General features: G+C 42.4%; 1 protein-coding gene across 1 annotated transcript; it reads right to left on the bottom strand.

Moving 5' to 3' along the window:
- Nucleotides 1–3,242: 3,242 nt before the first annotated feature.
- Nucleotides 3,243–19,335, bottom strand: si:dkey-157g16.6 (uncharacterized protein LOC561837 homolog). Its single transcript, XM_024293929.2, has 3 exons — nt 19,034–19,335; nt 17,837–17,977; nt 3,243–8,704 (listed from the first exon to the last, which is right to left on the bottom strand). Exons 2-3 carry the CDS (start codon nt 17,859–17,861, stop codon nt 6,669–6,671), a joined length of 2,061 nt encoding a protein of 686 aa, XP_024149697.1. The 5' UTR covers nt 17,862–17,977; nt 19,034–19,335; the 3' UTR covers nt 3,243–6,668.
- Nucleotides 19,336–19,669: the final 334 nt, after the last annotated feature.

Here is a 19,669-nt window from a genome sequence, read left to right as displayed (position 1 = left end):
AAATAGAGTAACATCTTAAAATAATATCTGAAATTTTTTTAAAAAGGGCTAATAGCAGAACTGGGCACAAAAAGCAGCATTAAACAGAAGGATAATTCACTTACTGAAGAGACATGGAGACGAGCAGCGGGTGAAGAAATTACAACCGTCTTCAGGACTCTATTTTCTACACAAATAAATGACAGCAGTTTAGTTCCACCCATCAGGATGTTATCCGACCTGTTTTTCTTAAAGTTGTATTCTGTTAAGCAAAAGTCTGTTTTTTGCAAAGCATTTATGTTTTTTGTGAGGTTTGACACCAAGCAGGTATTCATGTGGCCATGCAGCAGAACTGTCTCTGTGTGTCTTTCTTTAATTAAATATTATATATTTATTCAAAAATGTGAGGATTTGTGGATGTTTTGACTTGTAAGAATTTGATGCACATTAGTCCTGATCTTAACACTGATATCCTTGGAATAAGCACTCTGCAATGATGAGACACTATTCTGCAATCCTTTCTGCTCGACACCTTCAAATATATGGTGACTTTAGCCCGGGACACTGAACGATAAAGACATCTGTAAGTACCATCTGGAATCCCTGATCAGTCTTCCTAAACTTTTATGAAGCCCAGAGCTAAAGATGGACCTGACTTCATGAGTCTGTGGGGTCAGTGGGTGGTCTGGGGCTGCAGGTGGGGTCATGGATCCATTATCAACCCCACGTCTGTCAAAGTCAGCAAAGAATTGGTAAAGCATGTCTGCTAAATTGCTGTTGTTCTCTCCAGGCGGTTCCTTGTTGGACCTGGAGTAGGTCATGTGTTAAATATCTTGCTTTACATGTTTTGAATTTTATATTTTTTTAAACCTTAGTCTTTTTAATTCTCGTGTCGGGCTCCACAGCATGTCACTGTGAGAGCAGAAGTGTTGAACCTCCTCACTTATTTGTGATTTCTGAACACACATCTGCATGTGGGCTTCAACTGTTTAGTAACTTACTCACCAAAGAGTGAAGAAGAGGAAGACTTTTGGTCTCTGAAGGACAGTTTGGAGTGTATACATGCCAACAAGCACTATCTACCATCTTGTCAACAGGTAATGTGGGACACACTGCAGAACACATGCACAATGTGTGACTGTGACGCCTGTGTTTGTGACCGCCTTTTATTTGCATTCAAACAGACACTTCTGCAAGCGTGGCATTTCATGTAAAATCTTGACAAAGCAGCTTCTTGTTTGACAAAAGCATGGATATGAAAACACTTAAAAACAAACCTCCTGTTTGTAATCCACAATTTATTTATCCTATCCAGTCTTTTTTATTATTATTATTACCATTTGTTATTTATTTATTTTTTACCAATGATCTGTTTTATCATTTATTCTTTGCATGTTTTCCCTAAACATAATTTTAAAATATCAGTTAATTTATGTATTTTTTTCTCATTTTTTTTCTTTGGGACTGACTTTTCATTTTTCTCCTCTTTTGTTTTTGTCATTTTTCATGTTGATGTTTCTTGTCACCATTTATATATTTTGGACACTCTTTTATATTCTGGTATTTCAGTCACCATGGTTAAAACCAAAAAATAAAAAAAGACTTTTTATAACTTTCCAAGGACAAAGGTGAGTCCTAAAGTCACTGAACAATAGCAGTTTAAACATTATGTTTTGTCACTAATGCTATAAAACTATGGTTAACTGATTTTCTTAAAATACAAAAATCAGCACAATAATATTAAACCGTTAGATTTGAACTGTGGTTTATAAAAAGTCCATCTTCCTTAATTTTTGCACCACAAATTTGAGTTGTGCTGCTGATTTTGGCCATCAAATTATTCAAAGATTATCTAAAACCAAATGTACAAATGGCTATTATTTGACAAATATGCTTTAGTATTAACAATTTAAGGATTATTGTTCTTAAAAACCATCAAACTGCTGATATAACAGAGGAACTAAAATCTTACAAACTAAAAAAAATGTATTCTTTATTAAGATTTACAGTACGAGTCAGTTATTTTGAAGTTTCTAAAAAATGTCCAGAAAGGATTGAAATAGCAGTGAGCAGCAGGCTGTTGTTTACTGACAGTGACAGCGATGAAGGACCTCTGCGCTCCAGTGCTCCTGCAGCCTCAGGGGTGTGCTCGTGCTGCTTCTGTTGCAGGTCCGGATGCTTCAGTACACAAATGCGTGTGTAATTGCAGGGTGGAAAAAGTATTTCCAAACATGTGAACAAGACCATCTTTGTATTTTTTTTAATCTTCTGACAATGTTTTCCTTCTTTCTAATCTTTTAGTCCTCTCAGGTGACATTAAAAAAATCGTAAAAATACAGGCTAAGCTTTAACAGCATGAAACTGAAACCAGTAAAACTTGGTTTTAGACTTGTTTCATCTGCTGATAATGTAGTTCAGCTCAGTAAATGTCAGAATGAACCTAAACATATTGATTTTATCTGGTTAGTTATCTAATAAAAGCTGTTTCATTCATTTAAGTGGTGAAAGTTCCACTCCAATGAAAATTGTGGTGCTTTTAACACATTCTTGTAGTATTTTTCTCATGATGAAGGACTTATAGAAAGAAAATTAAGCATCAAAATGCCTTCCTGAGTATTTCTTTATTGAAATTGTTGTGAATAAGGAGCAGACGAAAAAAAGCTTGCAGAAGTGTCATAAAAGCTAAAATCACAAGCACCTTGTTCCGCCTCACCTAATGCAGACAAATACATCTTCATTTTCCTCATCTGAGCTCAAATCTGTCTCAAAATAGAACGGCTAGATAGATCTAAAATTGCTCGCCATTTTTGTTGCACTTGTAATGTTGGGTTGAGGGTTGTGAGGGACAGTAAGCTAACAGTGGAGACCATAAACAAAAGGATGATGGGAAGTAGGGGCAGGCTTACTCCTCGCCAACAGTCCAACCCACAATTTAGAGGCAAATTTCTGATAAACTAATGCTGCCCTGCAGAAACTATATCCTAGAAAACAACAAATTGTTTGACTAAAACAGATATAATTATAATTTAAAAAACACTCGGAAGTATTTACAATTGATTAAAAGATGTTTGGAGTGGGACTTTAAGATAAATGAAGCCACAAATACTCCCCAGGGCTCCCTTGAAAAAGAGGTTTTAAATCTCAATGGGATAAACCCCTGGTTAAATAAAGGTTAATAATAATAAAAATTTAAAAAATTCTACCAAAATTCCTCTCAGTAACCTAATTCAAACATGGAAGGTATGTAAATGAAGCAGCTGTGATACAATATTGATCAATTTTGTTTAATATTGTGTGATACTCTTCTTTTAAAATACAGTCTTTTCTGAGGTAGACTATTACAGTTCAGGAACATTATTATCCATTTTAAATCAGACATCAAAAAAGACATGAAATAAATACTTTCATGTACAATATGCCGCAAAAATGAGGTAGAAATGGTTAAAGGAAAATGTACAAGAACCAAAAAATACAAACTTACTGTGGTAACAGATAAAACAAAATAAAAACTTTTTTGTTGGACAAACTGACGTGAGAAAAAAGCTATGATAGATAGATTTGCCGGACCTCAAAGTCTGCATTATTATGTTTAATTTTGGCAAAAAAAAGTATAATCATATGTTATATTTGGCTGTTACTGTCAGAGGTGGGGGGTTGCTTTGTAATCTGTAAATGTGTTCTCAATTTCTGAGAGAGCGATCAGCATGCACGCTGGGGGGTCACTGATTGATCTGGCTGTATGGCATGGCTGAAGCAACCAGCTGGTAAGGGAAGGCTGCGCTGCGATATAGGATTGCCGGACATCAATCAGCCCACTTCCACTCCAGAGGAATCGGTAAAAGGGGAAAAAGAAAGCGGGGGTGGGGAGAAGATACAGCGCCACATGGTAACTGAGGCCGGTGGCCAGGGGCAATCCAATCTAATGAGATTGCATTGGGGAGAGAGGAAAAGAGAAAAAGACTGATGAGGCTGGGCGGAAGGGATAGACAGATGGAGGAAAGGACGCTCGGAAATATTACATCATGGCGTTTGTACCTTTTTAGGGCCATGGCAACAACACACACGTCTTCTGTGCCAGTAAAGCAGTGACTGGGGTTTTCCTGCTTGTTAAAACTAAACCGAGCAGCAGCTGCGGACGATGACATATTCCTGGATTGTCTACTTGTTGGCTATATCCTCGATGTGCACCCACGGGTTGCAGAAATTTAGGATTTGGAAAAAAAAAAATTCCAGATATCACAAGAAATACAGCTAATGTCCTTTTTGATGTAATTTGTGCTTCAATCATTCGGTGGATGTGCACAAGCACAACTGTGTGTGACATGTTTTTAAATGCCGGTAAGTCCAAGGAGAGCAGACATGAAGAATAAACACCAGAAACATAAACATTTACGAGATGAGTAAGCAATTTGTCCAACAAAAAAATACGTATATTTTCCATTTTCTACATTGCTTTTCTTAAGGACGACCAATACTTCACCATAATCTACAATAGAGGGCAAAGGAACAGAAAAAAAATGTATTTATATATTCATACATAATAATACATGGATCTATGGCATCAAATATCCTTTAAAATACCTGAATTACATTCAATGTTAACTCTTTGTAGCATATTCAAGTTTCTCTCTTGAGGTACGAGCCCGGTTGCAGTGGGTATCACTGTCAGGTATTCCCTTGCTGCCTATCTCGCTCTGCACCGCTCTCTTCTAAGACCCTAAGATTACATACATTCTTTATTTCATATTTCTGAGGTAAAGAAATTCTTCCTGAGCATTTCAAATGAAACTACATACTAGGAAAACAAAAAAGAAGCAAAAGGAGAAAACATTTTGTGGGAGAAGCTGCAAGTGTCTGATTTCGGAGGTGGAATGTCAAAAATAAAGCCCACTGAACGTGTTAGGTGTGAGTACAAGGCTGCTGGTGAGACCAGCAAGTTTTTATACCCAAAGGAGTTGACAGTTACGCTACGTACACACCGGGCATGTTCAAGGACGCACTAAACGGGCGTTTTTGAATGTGCTTTAAGCATATGGTGTTCACACTGGACTGTCGATACCCAATACTAGCACATGAACTCACAATCGGAAGAGGCTTGGTGATAAATATCAAGCAAATCTTTCTCCAGACTTTTTCTTTCACAGCTCTATTCCAATACACAAAAGACTTCCAGCCGAGCCCAAAGCACAGTTTTTTTAAAGGGTTGGCTACCCATACCACACTACCTCACCTCCCTGATTGGTCCAAGTTCAACTTTCCACGCATGTTCAATTTTGTACATAGAGCCCAAAAACTGACTTAAAAACTTGCGACGGATGAATGCGAGAGTTTTAAAGACGAGAGCTCGAAACTCGAATATCCACGTGTTTACAGTAGGTACCTACACGGGGCTGCATGTGGCATGTTCAAGAACACGCTATGCACAGTTTGGCCCGTGGTGTTCACACTAGACAAGTAGGGAGCGGTGGGGAGGTGGCTTCTTCTTTATTTGCCTCAGTGTTTACTTGCACTTGTCCACCACCTACAACTGAAAAAGGCTTAGTGTGAAAAGTCAAAGGTGTGTAAATCTCTTGAATCTTGTTCCAGAATTTTTCAATTCCGATTTCTGAAAGACTTGGTGTCATATAATTCTGTCCAGGCAGAAAACGGATATCAATTTCTCCTTCGTAATCATGCTTACACCAGTTAGTACCTCAATGTTTTGAAAGGTTGCTACCCGCACGTCACCACCAAACTTGAATCTATGATTGGTCAAATTTCAGCATTGTGAGGATTTAGCAGCCAAGAACTTCCATGGCGCAATCAATAAATGTGTACGTAGCGCCTGCGATCTGACTAAAAAATGCGTTAAGCAATATATGTGGATGTGAGAGTTCTGGACGCCGAAACCTGAAATTTGGGTTGACAAGTAATTCCATAAAGTTTTCATTGAAAGTGGTCGCTTGAACACATGTTTCCGAGCCCGGTGTGAACGCAGCATAACAAAAGGTGTCTGTCAAGGAACTGAACTCTAGAATGGAGCTAAATGAGGATTTTAATATTATGCACTTGCTTTATTCGGATATTAAGGAGCAGTTGCTGTATTGGGATTTGGTGAGAAGCTATTAGGAATACTCTGTGATTTGGAGGCCTGCTCAATCTTGAGAAACTAAACAGTACTTCAGATTTTGCATTTGGCTTGAAACGTTTTTTGGTAAAAATTTGATAGTGTTGCTCATCCAAAGCCCTTTAATCTGAACGTTTAGTCACAAACCGAGGACTAAACTGGTATCAGGATAACAAAGACGTAGACTGGTGATTTAAAGGATCCTAAAAGCAACAGGAAGGTGGATTTTTAAACACAGATTATCCATAATCTTGGATCCACAAAGCAACCAATATTTGATTTTGTCCTAGACTGAGGCTGAACAGGATCTCTGTGTGTTTCTGACATGAATCCCACTTAACAAAGAATACTAACCATTATCTTTGGGAAATTTATATTGCAAGTTTTTGAAAAAAAAAAAGTACATTGTGGCAAATTTCTGCCAGTTAAACAACTTTGCTAGGACTCCCATATCATTGAGCTTTTCTGGGATTTTTTGGCTGCATATTCTGCAATAAAAAACAACCATAAAACATTCCCGGGTTTACTATGTAAAAGCAAAGACAGGGTCATGGTACAGTCCGAGTAGACTGACTGGCTGTTTTCAGTGGCTGTACATTTTGCTCCACTCTATACAACTGTCTAATTCTTTTGAAGTGGTATCTGGCCGCACCTTACAGAAGGCATTCTCAAAGTCTGTGAAGTCTGGGGGTTTTGGGGAGGTGGTGAGGCTGTGAAGGGCTCTCGTCGAGGAGGAAGCTGAGGTGAGTGCCTGTTGGCTGAGCTGCAACAGTTCCCACACTGAGAAGCCCTCTGTGCGCTGCAGCACAGTGCTCAGCTCTCTCTCGTTCAAGCTGAGGCCCTGGGGGTTCAGCGCCTGCAGCAGCACCTGTCGGCGCATACCCACATCCGGCAGGCCGACGTGGTATCTTTTCGCGAAGCTTCGATGTATCGCGTCTTGCAGTAGATCTGGCCTTCCAGTAGCACAAACGAGAATCAACAGACCAGTGGTACCCATCTGAGCTTTCTCCAGCGTCGTCAGCAATACCTGTCTCAGCTCCTCCTCCTCCATGGCTTCCACTTGACTGAGCAGCACCACTGACGGCTGCTGCGCCTCAGCCACCTGCAGCAGAGAGTGCAGTATATGTTCTGCCTCATGCTTCCCTTTAGAGGCCAGCATGGCTCCACTCACACGATAAAATGAGGCACCCAACTGTGAGGCTAGTGAGCGAGTCAGTGTTGTTTTACCCCCTCCTCTGGGGCCGAACAGCAGGACGGTTTTTGGCGGCTGCACTACTGGACTAGGCCTCAGCACGGGCCACAGCAGGTCCTCTTCCAGGGCAGCTTTGACATGGCTTAGCCCAACCAGCTCACTCCAGCCCAGTGCCGGACTGGGGTCCAGTAACTCTCCACGGACAAACTCCAGCAGTCGATGATCCGGACTTTTCAAGGTCTCGACAGTTGGGGTACATAATGAAGGGCGTTTGAGTGCCTGAGAGCGGTGCTGCTGTTGCTGGGTGAAGGCCTGTTCTGCCACCACATTGTCCCCTGTCATGCCTGCTGGAGGACTGTACTCACCTCCTGCCCCAAACTGAGGAGAGACCAGGGGCTGGGAGGAGGGTTTGCTGGGCTTAAAGCTTTGGGAGTCTGTGCTGCTTGAACCACTGAAGCCATTCCCTCTGCACTCTGCTTTATCATTCACACTGTAGGGAGAGTGTCCTCCGGCCTTTAAAGGGTCATAACTGTATTTCCTGTACCGGGACCTGTCCCCACTGTCTTCCTCCTCCACGGTCATCTCAAATGCTTTTCTCTTCAACGTTCCTCCAGACTCAGACGCACTCAGGTTGGTGCTTTGATAATTATAAGTGCCTCCTACCAACGTGGGCCTCGGGGGAACAGGGGTAGGGGCTGGCAGACCTGATGCAAGATAAGTAGCAGAGGGGTGGCTGTAACTTGCACCAAGGCTTGTTTGAGGAGGGTATGTGCTAGGAGGGTAGTTGTAGACCGGTGTGGAAGGGCTGTAGCTAGGCACCAGGGTGGGTGTGGATTGCAGAGAGTGAAGGGAGGCAGGAGGAAGTGCTGTATTGGGTTGTGGACAGAAACCGGATGTGAGGTAGGTACCATTGTAGCTGGAGGGATACTCGCTGGAACCACTGCAAGAGCTGCTGCCACTGTAGCCAGAGTCCGAGAGGTTACTGTTCACTACTGACACACTGCTAACGCCTGCAGATGTGGCAACAGTCTTGGAGCCTGAGAGGCTCTCATGGCCTCCTGGGGGAATCAAGGGATAGGAGGCATCAGTGCTGTGCGTGAGTGGCCAAGGCTCCAGCTCAGTCTTCTGGCCGTTTAGGCCCCCAAAAGCCCCAGGCTCTGGGTAAGTGCTCACACTAGGAGTCCGGTCATACGGGGAGTCGAGCACGCCTGCGTACTTCTCGGCATAGCGCTTTAACAGGTTGGAAGCTGTAAGAGCAGATATGTCATCGTTGGCCCAGGCATAACTGTAGGAGCTGCGGTTTCGCCCAGAGTACAGTTCAGACTTGTGGGCTGGAGAGGAGGTGGTGGAGGACACGTCCAGGTGCTGCTCAGGCCACTGGCTGAGGGACTGGGCATGCTCTGGGTTCCAGTGCATCTTTAACAAGCCTGGTAAAAAAACACAGAAACAGTCAGCTGCTGTATTTTGATTATGAAAAATATGCAAAAAATAAAAGGTTTTATATATTGATTTATTGGTTTTGATGTAAAAAATTCTGTAAAGCAACGTTCACACTGAGCATGCAATGCGTGTTCAAGAATCCATATTTATCCCATGATGTTCAGACTGGACAAGCAGGGAGGGGCTTCAAATGTCAAAGCGGTGTAAATCTTGCACATCTTTTATTTTCACAGATCTATTCTATGAAAGACTTGGTGTCATTTAATTCCGTCCAGACACAAACCACTATTATTACTTTATCCTCCATGATCAGTTTTCAAAGGGTTGGCACCGTCATAAATTAAAAAGGGACACCATCCTTACGTCACTACCAAACCTTGAGCCCATGATTGGTTCAACTGGTTTAACTTTCAGTGCGCTCAATGGACACGCTTTTGTACAGAGAGCCCAAAATTGGTCTTAAAAATGTGTGTAGCCACATGTGAACACAAAAGTTTTGAACGCAAAACCTTGAAACACACATTTACAAGAGTTTACATAGATTTTTTTATTGGAAGTGGTCACTTGAACGCACGTTGCAGAGCATGGTGGGAACATAGCTTCAGTGTTTGGCAATCAGTCATTGGGGTTGATAGAATTTAAAATATAACCACTTTGTTACATACAAACATAAACAAAAACAATAGTTTGAACATTTGTGTTTATGTTAGCCTCTATAAGGCTTGACACTGTTTATGAATTCCAAACTATTAATTTTCCTTATTTTTGTGTGTATTCTGTCACTTCATGAACCAATCTCTTCAGTTGGTTGAAAAATACTGTCAATCACAGCAACAGAAAAGAGTCAAGTTTCCCTCAAGAAGACAGAGAAAGCTCCAAAAAGAAGAGTGAAAGCAGATCAGGGGGACGTGTGTTGTTTTGTAGTTTCCCAGCTTATGTTGGCACAGCGATAAGGTCCCTCTAGTAGGAGCATCTGCTGTTCTCCCAGAGGAGCTATTGTTATCTCCCTCTGCATGTTGCTCTGAATGCCTGGTCTCTCCGCCCTCCACCCCCATCAAACACCCACCCACCGTACACCAGCGCTCCAAAGGTCCCGTGACTTGCTGGACACAGCAAGGGAGGGAGAAGCAAATTGTGTGTGTGTGTGTAGACAGTGGTGTGGTGAGAGTGAAAGAACGGGGGGGAGACTGGAAATGCAGCATAGTGAGCTATTCATCAGCACAATCTCCTATGGAACATTGGGAAAGTGGAATGTCTGTTCATCTGGCTGAGTTCAGCACTGCTCCAAGTCTGATTGATCATCACCAACTTATCAGGACAGAAAGCAGACTTAAAAAGAAAAGAAACACTTCACAAATCTATTTTTCCCTCCACGATTCTTCAACCACATATCTTATTCCCCAGTAAACATACTTGTCATAAAGTCTACATAAATATAAATAAATATATTGCACTTTATTACAGTTATGGAGGCCTCTATTTTGCAAAAAAACAATGCTTCTTTCTCAGGCATTAGCTTGACATTCCACACATAGCTCGGCATTATTGAACTGTCATGACTTACCCTGAGGTGAGGACTACTCCAGCCAGTAACAGGGAGGTAAAAAGGAATATAGCAAAAGCCGTCATTGCTTTCTCTCCTTTAGCAGACGCCTGATGATTCATTATTCATGGCTGTCTGTGTGTGTGGAGCCAAGACTCTTATTGCCATTTAAATCAAATATCCGCAGCCTAAAATTGTGCTGTGCCTCTCACGCTCTCTGGCTCACTCCTAAACTTTGGCTTCTTTCTTTCCAAACCTCCTCGTGTGTGTTTTCAGATTACATCTGTTGTTTATTCAGTCAGATGAGACCAGCAGACCAGATGGCCATTGGATTATCATGTCCTTCATATTAAAATGCGCTGCTTTAAATTCCCAGTGGCTAAACCAGTTCAAGAATTTCCCTAAGTTTGAGCCGGACCACGCAGTCACATGCACACGCCAATTAACTGTGGCACTCTCACATCTTTTCCTTTTGCAGCTTCACAAACACGCCGAAGACACACCCAGATGAACGCATATTTTTTGTGGCCTGACTTGCAGGTCTTTGTCCGGGCTGCAGAAACCATATATGTCCTGCAGGCCCTTCCCATCTGCAGCCCAACCAGTTTGTGAGCAGCTCCAATAATGGGGCCTGTGTGTGACAGAGATGGATGAGAGCCCAGGGGAGCTCATAAAACCTGCAGTTGGGAGGGAAGGATGGAAGAAGGCAGGGATGGAGGGAAGGAGAGGAAAGAGTGGACAGCAGGCACCCCGTCCTTCCTGAGCAGACTGGTGCAGACATTAGAGGACTCTGTGAGGCAGGTTAACTGCTGTCCACTCCATCATCAGAGTAACACTAATTCAGAAGGGCAAACTATCCCCCAGACCAGTGTAATGATCAGCTGTCCATACATGAAGAGCCAATTCACCGCTAAACCTGAAGTTATTGCTTTTGAGGCCTTTTAAATACGGGCCAAAACAGATTATTTCTGGGATTGTTCAGAAGAGTAAGTGATGAAGCGCTTTTCATTCCTGATAAAAACAGCAGCATTGCAGCAGAGCTCCAAATAATTAGATCTTGCCTTCTGTTGTTTTGTGGGGTTTTTAGAGCAGTAGCACTCTGCAATAAACTGAGCAAGCTGTTATCTACATTTCTGCCTAAGTCAGAGCCATCATGTGGATTAATTCACTGAAGGGACAGGAAGAAAGCTAAGATTAGAAGCAGGAAATCAGGACAATGTGAGTGCGCTGTGGCTAACGCTGAACACATCAGATCTGCCACTATATAAGCTTTAGTTAAACGCTAAATTGTAAATCGTTCTAGACAGAAAGAGGGGGAAAAAAGCACCGTAATACAATCTGAGAAATTTGCAATCCAATTAAAAGAATCAATGCAGCCTTTATTCACATCATGATTCATTTATAGATTTTTTTCAGTTTCAATACTGTGACATTTTGCTTTTCTGAAACTGTAACTATATCCTCTTTTCTAAAATTAAAAATAATTGCCTTTAGTTTTATTCTTTGGAACTACAATAGAAACTGGTCTGAAAATAAACTAATTTCATTTCATCAATTTTGGAAATTTGCTGCAGAATTCATTATGGACAAAAATGCGTCAGAGTTTTAGTCCTCAAACTCTTTTTGTGTTATCACGGGCACAGGAGAGACAGATGTTCTTCTGCTGACCACCTTACTGTCTGTGCGGCCATTGTAGTGGACACCCATCTACCAGACGTGCGCTGCTCGGTCAATCCAGTTGGCCCTGAGACAAAGCCTAAAGGATCCTATTGTCAGGGGCCTGTCTAATTATGGAAATCTTATTAATCTATTCAGCAGCAGTCCAGTGCCAGCTTTTGTGTCAGCCTGGGATTTATTGAGGGACCTGTGTGAGCTGCATCCTATTGTAGGAGTGTGTGATGAAGACCGTGGCGCAGCTTCCTTCCTTTCGCTTTTCTTTAAGAAGGCTTTAAATTTAAATTTTGTGCAATTATATCTTGCAGGGGAATCTGAGTTCTGCTCTAAATTGCTCAATTCTGTTACCTAAAAAGGCTTTAAATCTCCTACCGCTTGAATGAAACTCTAACAACTTTTGGCCCATAAAGGCTGGTATTACTGTTCTCTATGTTGTGGTTTCCTATAAAAGAAATATTAGCGGGTGAGGTGAAACATTATCCTGGCAGGAAACCCTGAGATGGAAGACTCCAGAGCTGTTTCACAGCCCCCTCGAGGTTGCTTTCCCTTTCTCTCTTCCCGGCACTTTTGTTTTTCCTGCCCTAAGGAACAAAACGGACACGGATGCAACAAGCCTTCAGGGACGATGTGCTATTAAACTCTGCCGATTGGGACGGGGGGGATGCTTGTAAACAAGAGCAATGTGGATCAATCCAATCAGGGTCTATCCATGGTTAAGCGTTAACCCTCTTCTACCTTCAGAAAAAAACACAAAAACTTGCTGTCATAAATGTCTTCATAGAAATAAATCTTTAAAACTGGACGGATGTAGATCTTAAATATTGTTAAAACTTTGTTTCCATCCTATTTACATTGAAAGAGCTATAAATTGCTGAAGAAAATTCAAAGAAAACATCTAGAACGCCTTCAGTTTGGATGTTTTTAAATCCACTGAGGCCACTCCGCTCATTCAACAGGATTTTAAACAGGAAACAAACTTTTTTGTTGTTTTGAGTGCCGGCCAACAAGGTTGAAGACGGGACAGTGTGGAGGGATTTTTTTTTTTTTTTAAGAATGTTACTCCGGCTGTTGGGGCAGTCTGTCAGGAGCAGAAATTAGACACTTCAGGAATAACCACTTTAAAGAAAAACACCCATAAGTGTTGGGGTTAAAAGACGGCAAAATGAGCCGCAGAATGAGGAGACATGTGGTTAAGGTGGCAGAGGACAGTCAAAATGGTTAAATTGGTCATCAGTCATGTTAACAAGTGAGCAAACAGTTACTGAATGAAGCTTAATGGTTCTATGTACACAGAGTAAGTTATGGCTGCTTCAGTTTCCAAGAAAACCAATCATTTCCAAGTTGTGAGAAAGACGGAATAATTTATTTAAAAATGTTAGCTGTCAACGGTTAAATAGTTTTACATAAAATTGTTTCAGCTTTATATTTACATCCAACAAAACTACAAATTTATTGCTGGTTTTAATGCTTGCAGCAGCTGGCGGTGAAAGTAGAGCAGAAAAGTCATTGTGCTGCGCCCCTGATGTGCTAGTCAGTGTGTCTGTGCAAACAAAGCTCTCAGAACTGCTTGTAAACACTGGAAATGGTGTATGATAGTCTGTTAACTGGTGAAGAAGAAATGCAAAAGTAGAGCAGGAAACGTTGATCATTTCACAAAAAACAGATTTTCTTCAGTGTTTTTATGTTTCCATTTCACATCTTTAAATGACAAACGTCCACATTATCAACCAGCGTGCTCACATCAATGGAAAACTTTGATTTCTTCCAAATAATACTCCAAAATATGAATCTAGAAACTATAAAACTTTGCTTTTGACTTTTGTCGTTACAAGGCCTTTGAATCCTTCCTTCTTAAGTTCACCGTTATTTATGACAGTAATCAAACAGGACATTCTTTCTGGACTGTATGCCACTGTATACTTTAAGATGGTTGTAAAAACATCTGTGAGCAGCCAAACACGTTTTACAGCGCGGCTGGCAGATATATCAAGCCTGCTTCTTAACTTTAGCACACGTTTTATTTTAGCTCACACGAGATTGAAATGTCCCCATCGAATAGATCATATATGATATAATCAATATTTGTTTTATGCATGAACATTTTTACAGTATTTTTCCCAAAAGAAGTATACAGTCAAGAAGACAGGAATGACAAGCGCTCGGGACCACAGGGATCATCCTATATCAGCCATGTATAATCTGCCATCGCTAAGCAACATTATTATAAATCTGCATTAGTCACGGGTCTGCTATCACTCAAAGGAAAAACAATACCACGCTCCCCGTCCTTCTTACCGGCTCATCTGGTCTCTCTTTCATGGCTCTAAAACGATGTAATAACAGAAGAGTGCAGGAGTTGTGCTGAAGAGTTTTCACACCTGCTGCCCGGAGCACGAGCGGACACAGCTCTTTCAAAAACGCTTCGACAGTCCAGTCCCAGGGGACACAAGCCCATCTCCTGCAGTGGCATTGAGAGATGTCCTCTGTGTGTGTGTTTGTGTCTTCCTCTCCCTGCCTCTGTACTTGTGTCTTTCGGTGGATAGAGCAATCTGTACTCCATGTATCACAGCGACAGTTTGACTTATTCTATTTTTTGTCTCATCCTCCTCGGGGAATGTTTTAGGCCAGCTGTCAGAAAGGTTTTTGTCAGCGTGCGGAGCTAAAACTATTTATTCGACCAGGAAGACAAGCTCACGAAACTGAACAAGATTTTTGTATGATCTGTGAACGCCGTGGATTAGATTAACAGGAGCAGGAATGTTTTCACAAAAACAAATGAGTCATTAGTGCTCAGCTGCTAGACACTCCATGGCATTTGTTGGTGGACAAAAGTGTTTTGAGAGCCCAAAAGTTTGATCTGAGCCTTTTTTCTGGCCACTCTCTAAAACTAAAGAGCCTCTGGAATAATTGCTGGATGCGTCACTTCATGCTCGTAATTTTAGAAACAACGGCCCATCCCCCGTGCCTGCCATCGCACATCCACAAATGGCAGAAGCCCGTCCGGCCCCCTGAGCCGCCCCCCTTCCCTTTAAGAAAAACAGGGTCCCTATTTTCTGTGACTGCAGGCTGGCTTTGGGTCATTGTGTCCACTAATATATCAAAGAACAGCTGTCCTAAGGCTCTGTGATGACCAATCACCCCTTCCATCTGTCTCATCCAACAAATCTCTCACTCTTTGCCTTTATCTTTTCCATCCAATCTTCTGTTCGTATTTCTGCATACTTCTTTTTTCCATCACTTCCCGTGAGTTTCAAGGCTTCCCCTACATCTTGAGCGAATCCCCTGCAGGTTTAGCACATGGACAACTCTAGGATTTATTTTTTCCAGATCGTCTGTTTGTTTGTTTGTATGTGTAAATTGGAGAAAGTACATTACAAAGGCTGTGAATGTCTCTCTGGCACTGCTACACTACACACACCTAATAGCATTAAAGTATTTCTCAAGTGCACTCATTTACTAATTAGTGTTGCTTGTGTGAGAAACATGGTCAAGCTGGATTGTGCTGCTTCAGGAATCCAGTGAAGTGCTGCCATCTAAATGAGCCTCACCACCCTGCTTCTTAATTGGACGCTTAATGGGAACGGAGGTCTTTTTAATGAGCTGATAAACCCCTTTGAGAGGCAGAGCGGTTGGGCCGTGGACACACACCGGGGTCTGGGTGCCCAACCTTCTTCTCTTGTGGACACATGCAAACACACACACATTTACGTCCACACACACACACTGGAGGTTAATTAGAGCCCATTCACACCCACACTAATGATCCCGGCTCTTATTCACATGCGCTTTAGCGGGCTGTGTGTTTACTCAAGGACCACACAAGGCCCTACACCGCGCCACTTATACCACTCTGCCAACAATAGTGGTAGACTCGACCACAGCTCTACAGTCTGCTCCTTCAAGGCCAGAATGAAATCTATTTTTTTCTCTACACAAACTGCTTCATGACTTGGCCGTTTTATAAAGACACTCACACAAAACATAAAGACCGAGCTGAGGAGAGAAAGGAGAGGGGTCAGTCAGAGGAGAGCTATAAAAACTGCCAGATCTGGACTCTTGTGTGTAGTTGTTCTATGTGTGAGTCTGTGTGTATGTGTGCTGTTTTGAAAGAAAAGGTATCGTTACACCGACGGGGGCCCCCCAGCAACAAGAGTTAGGGCACTCCTGGGTTGGCGGCCTGGGACTGATTTAAGAGTGTGTTTGAAGTGCAGATTACAGATTCTTTGCACCAAATCCCTCCAGGAGTATTCATGGCCCCTGGAATCTTTCTCAGGTTTCTTCTCAGCTCCGGCCATAGCCCCTCACCTCAGCTTGAGGTACTCGGGACTGACCACAGACCGTAAGCAAGGCTGGACATGCCAAGGAGAAACAATTGCTGAATCAGGACTGCAGACCACTGAGGATACTAAAGGAGAATGTTCCAGGTAACAACTGGAATGTGTTTCTGTTCTGGAGTTCATCCACAGGAGGAAAACTTCCCAGTCTGTCAAAATTAGCAAGCAGGAATTCTCCCATGGAGGATTCCAACATGGAGGTGGGAATCTTCACATGTCCAGCACAGAGGCTGAGTCCTTCACGGTTGGGCTGCGCTCGTTAGACTCATGACTACAGTCTTTAACTAGAAGACAGTGCGTTGTAGTGTCACCAGTAAGCAAGTTTGTGTGTCGCTAGTCTGAGAATCAACCTCACACTACTGTGTGTACTCACACTGTCTGTAAACACACACTAGCAGGTTATTCTGAAATGCTCCAAGCCCAATAAAACCTCTGCAGAACAGAGTTACACTGTACACAAAGAACAAGAAACTGCTGAACACAGGGAACCGGCGCTGCCAGTCCTGATCATACAAGATAATCACTGACAAAGGCTAGTTTGTAGTGTTCTGAAAGATTCCCATTAAGGGCCTTTGAAGGCATGCTAACTATTCCACCACTGGTTTGTGACATTCTTAGACGTGCAGTCCACTCCAGCAGCACTAACCGCTTCCATTCAGTATGGACCAGCAGGGAGCAAGGAGCTGATGGAACAACCCTCCTTACAGGAAGGAAGCACGTGCATGCAGGTTCTTTCAAAATAAAGATTGTCACATGACCACAAAAAAAAAAAACATTTTGGCATTACTTAGGAAAAGCTTCTAACTGGAGACAATGTTTCATGATAGCAAGTTTAATTTTTTGAAATGGTGACAATGACTTTATAAATCATGTATAACAAAGCAACTGCAATATTGTAATAATTAAATGTTATTAAGAATTTATGAATGAGAGTAAGCTATACATTTAACTTACTTTCTTCATATTTCTTGCAACTGCTAACCTAATAATGCTCCTTTGAGATGAGTTAAAGAGTTGGAAAAAGGGGACTCTTGAAGCAGGGGCCACAGAGGCAACCCCATGCTGGCCTGCAAACAATGCTGTTTTGGTGAGCTAGAACACTGGACCCCAATGAAAGCTGGTGGGAGGGCGCACAGGCAAGCGTCCAGCACTGGACATGTCAGTTATTAGGTCAACTTTGTGGAAAAAAAATGAAGAATAAAAGGGAGGATTTTGAAAGTCCTGTCCTGCCTTGATCATGGACATGACACTGGCATTTGTAAGGATCTCAAACCATCAGTCCTCCAATCCTGTTCTGTTGCTTTCTGGTCTGAATTTGTGTTTACTCCCTAAACACTCAAACAAAACCTATGAGATTGGCCTTTTCACTGAGAATGTTGCAGGAGAAACTGTCAAACTTGAAGTGGATTTTCACTTACAACTGCAACTTTCATTCTGTTTGCAAATTACAAAACACCCTCTTCTGCTTATTTTTGCAATGGGGGCTCATTGATTCAGGCAAAGTCCAACTAAGTTAAATGAGAGTCTGTGGTGTGTGCTGTAGAAAAAAACAGACGTGTTTTACTCACTATAAGGGACAATAGGACTCAGCATTCTGCGGAGCTGGTCTCAGTAAGGAGGAATGCTGCTTCATGAACGCCAGCTAAGATCAGCGCAGGTCCGACTGTAGTCCATCACTGGCATGAGCTCGCATGGACAACATAACAGCCCTGAGACAGAGGAAAAAAAGACAAAAGAAGGTTACTGGATGCTGCACAACATTTGGACCTTGCACGTGTCAGCCGGTCTTCTCTGACAATTTCAAGATCAGAACCAGAGTTGGAGACCAACCTGAGAGTCCGATCAGAGAAACAAAAACAGAATTCAGTCACGCACGCAGCCTGCCAAATTCAGACACACAAGGGCATTCATTAGAAGCAGGCATTAAGCTGATTGTGAAGCCGCGTCCAGCTTCTAAAGAGGGCTTTCTAAATCTGCCTCACAAAAAGACCCATGCATACCACTGCTCTGTGTGCTGCTGCAATAAAGACTGCATTCTTTGGACGCCAAATACTTTTAAAGGTGTTCATGCAAAATGTAAAGTTTCATCCAACATCTAAGTTTTACTACTTAATCTATGGAAAACTAAAAACAGGCAATTTTTAGTGTAGACATTAGTATTTTTCAAAATAAAAGTGCATTTTAAATGTCTTATTTAATGATGTGTGGATTAAAATGGTTTAATTTTACAGATTTTAGTGATTATAATTATAGCCCTTTTGAGCTGACCACTACAAAAACACTGATCCACAGTGTTTACACATTAAAAAGTCAGATTTCCCTATTTTGGGGGATTATTGTTATACAAAAATGCAAGAAAACTCCAATTAATCATTTGTGATAAACTTTTAATACCATATATGTTTTTCATTCTTGTGACTATGAAAACTCTTGCAAGCAGCCCATTTGCATTCCCCCCCGTAGCACGCAGATGAAGACAACATTACGCAATGACCACACGGTTGTCTCTGCGCACCAACAGGCTTCATGTTTACCCCTGACTGCCGCCGCTCAAACTGACAGCCAACTTTAAACAGCAGAATAACAACCCAAACTCCAGAAACCACAGTGAGACCAGCCCACCGGGGCCGGAACGGTTCGGTTATTGCGGTCGGTGGCCAGAGAGGATAGCCGCTCCGACGCGCTCGGTTCCGGTCATTCTCCAACTTCAGCAGGTCAGGCAGTGACAGCAGAGCGGCGCGCGTGCAGCAGCCGGGCAGCCTTACCTGTTCATGCCGGCATGTCCTCCATCGGATCTGGAAGCGCGAGGATAATCCCTGGAGCAGAAGAGACCCGTGCGCGCACTGCTTTGCTTTTTTCCACATATGGGACACAATTCTGCTCTCCCTCCCTCCCTCCCTCTCTCTCCCCCCTGACCAGTGACAACAGAGTGAGCACTCTGCTCCCCTCCCCCATGGATCTCCCATCCCCCTCTCCCTCCCTCCCCTCCTCCTCTCTCTTTATGTTAAAAATATTTAAGTAGGAAGAGGGAGAGGGCGTAAAGGGAGGGAGGGGGGACTGACCAATCATCCTGTGCAGAAGAAAGAGGAGGGCTTTTTTTAATGCCTGGACTCAATGCAGGCAGAGTTCTGGTTGAGAGCAAAGGACCAGTGCAAGTTTGGTTTGGCCTGGGAGGATTAAGATAGATAAACAGAGCGCAGATTGAGGTGAAAACACAGAAAAACCTCATTTCTCTTCTGCCAGCGTAAAACTGTGGATCGAGTTGCCTGTAAAAACACCATCAATCCGCAGTTCTTTTCAAGTTGGAAAGTAATTATAATACCTAAGAAATTACAAAGAAAAATGTCACCATACCGGTCATATTTCTTTTTTGTCAACTCAACTCCATCTTTTTAAAAAAA

This window comes from Oryzias melastigma, linkage group LG7, assembly GCF_002922805.2.
Source record: "Oryzias melastigma strain HK-1 linkage group LG7, ASM292280v2, whole genome shotgun sequence".
NCBI lineage: Eukaryota > Metazoa > Chordata > Actinopteri > Beloniformes > Adrianichthyidae > Oryzias > Oryzias melastigma.
The sequence above is the reverse complement of the archived record's forward strand: the minus strand, read 5'-3'. Positions and strand labels throughout refer to the sequence as shown.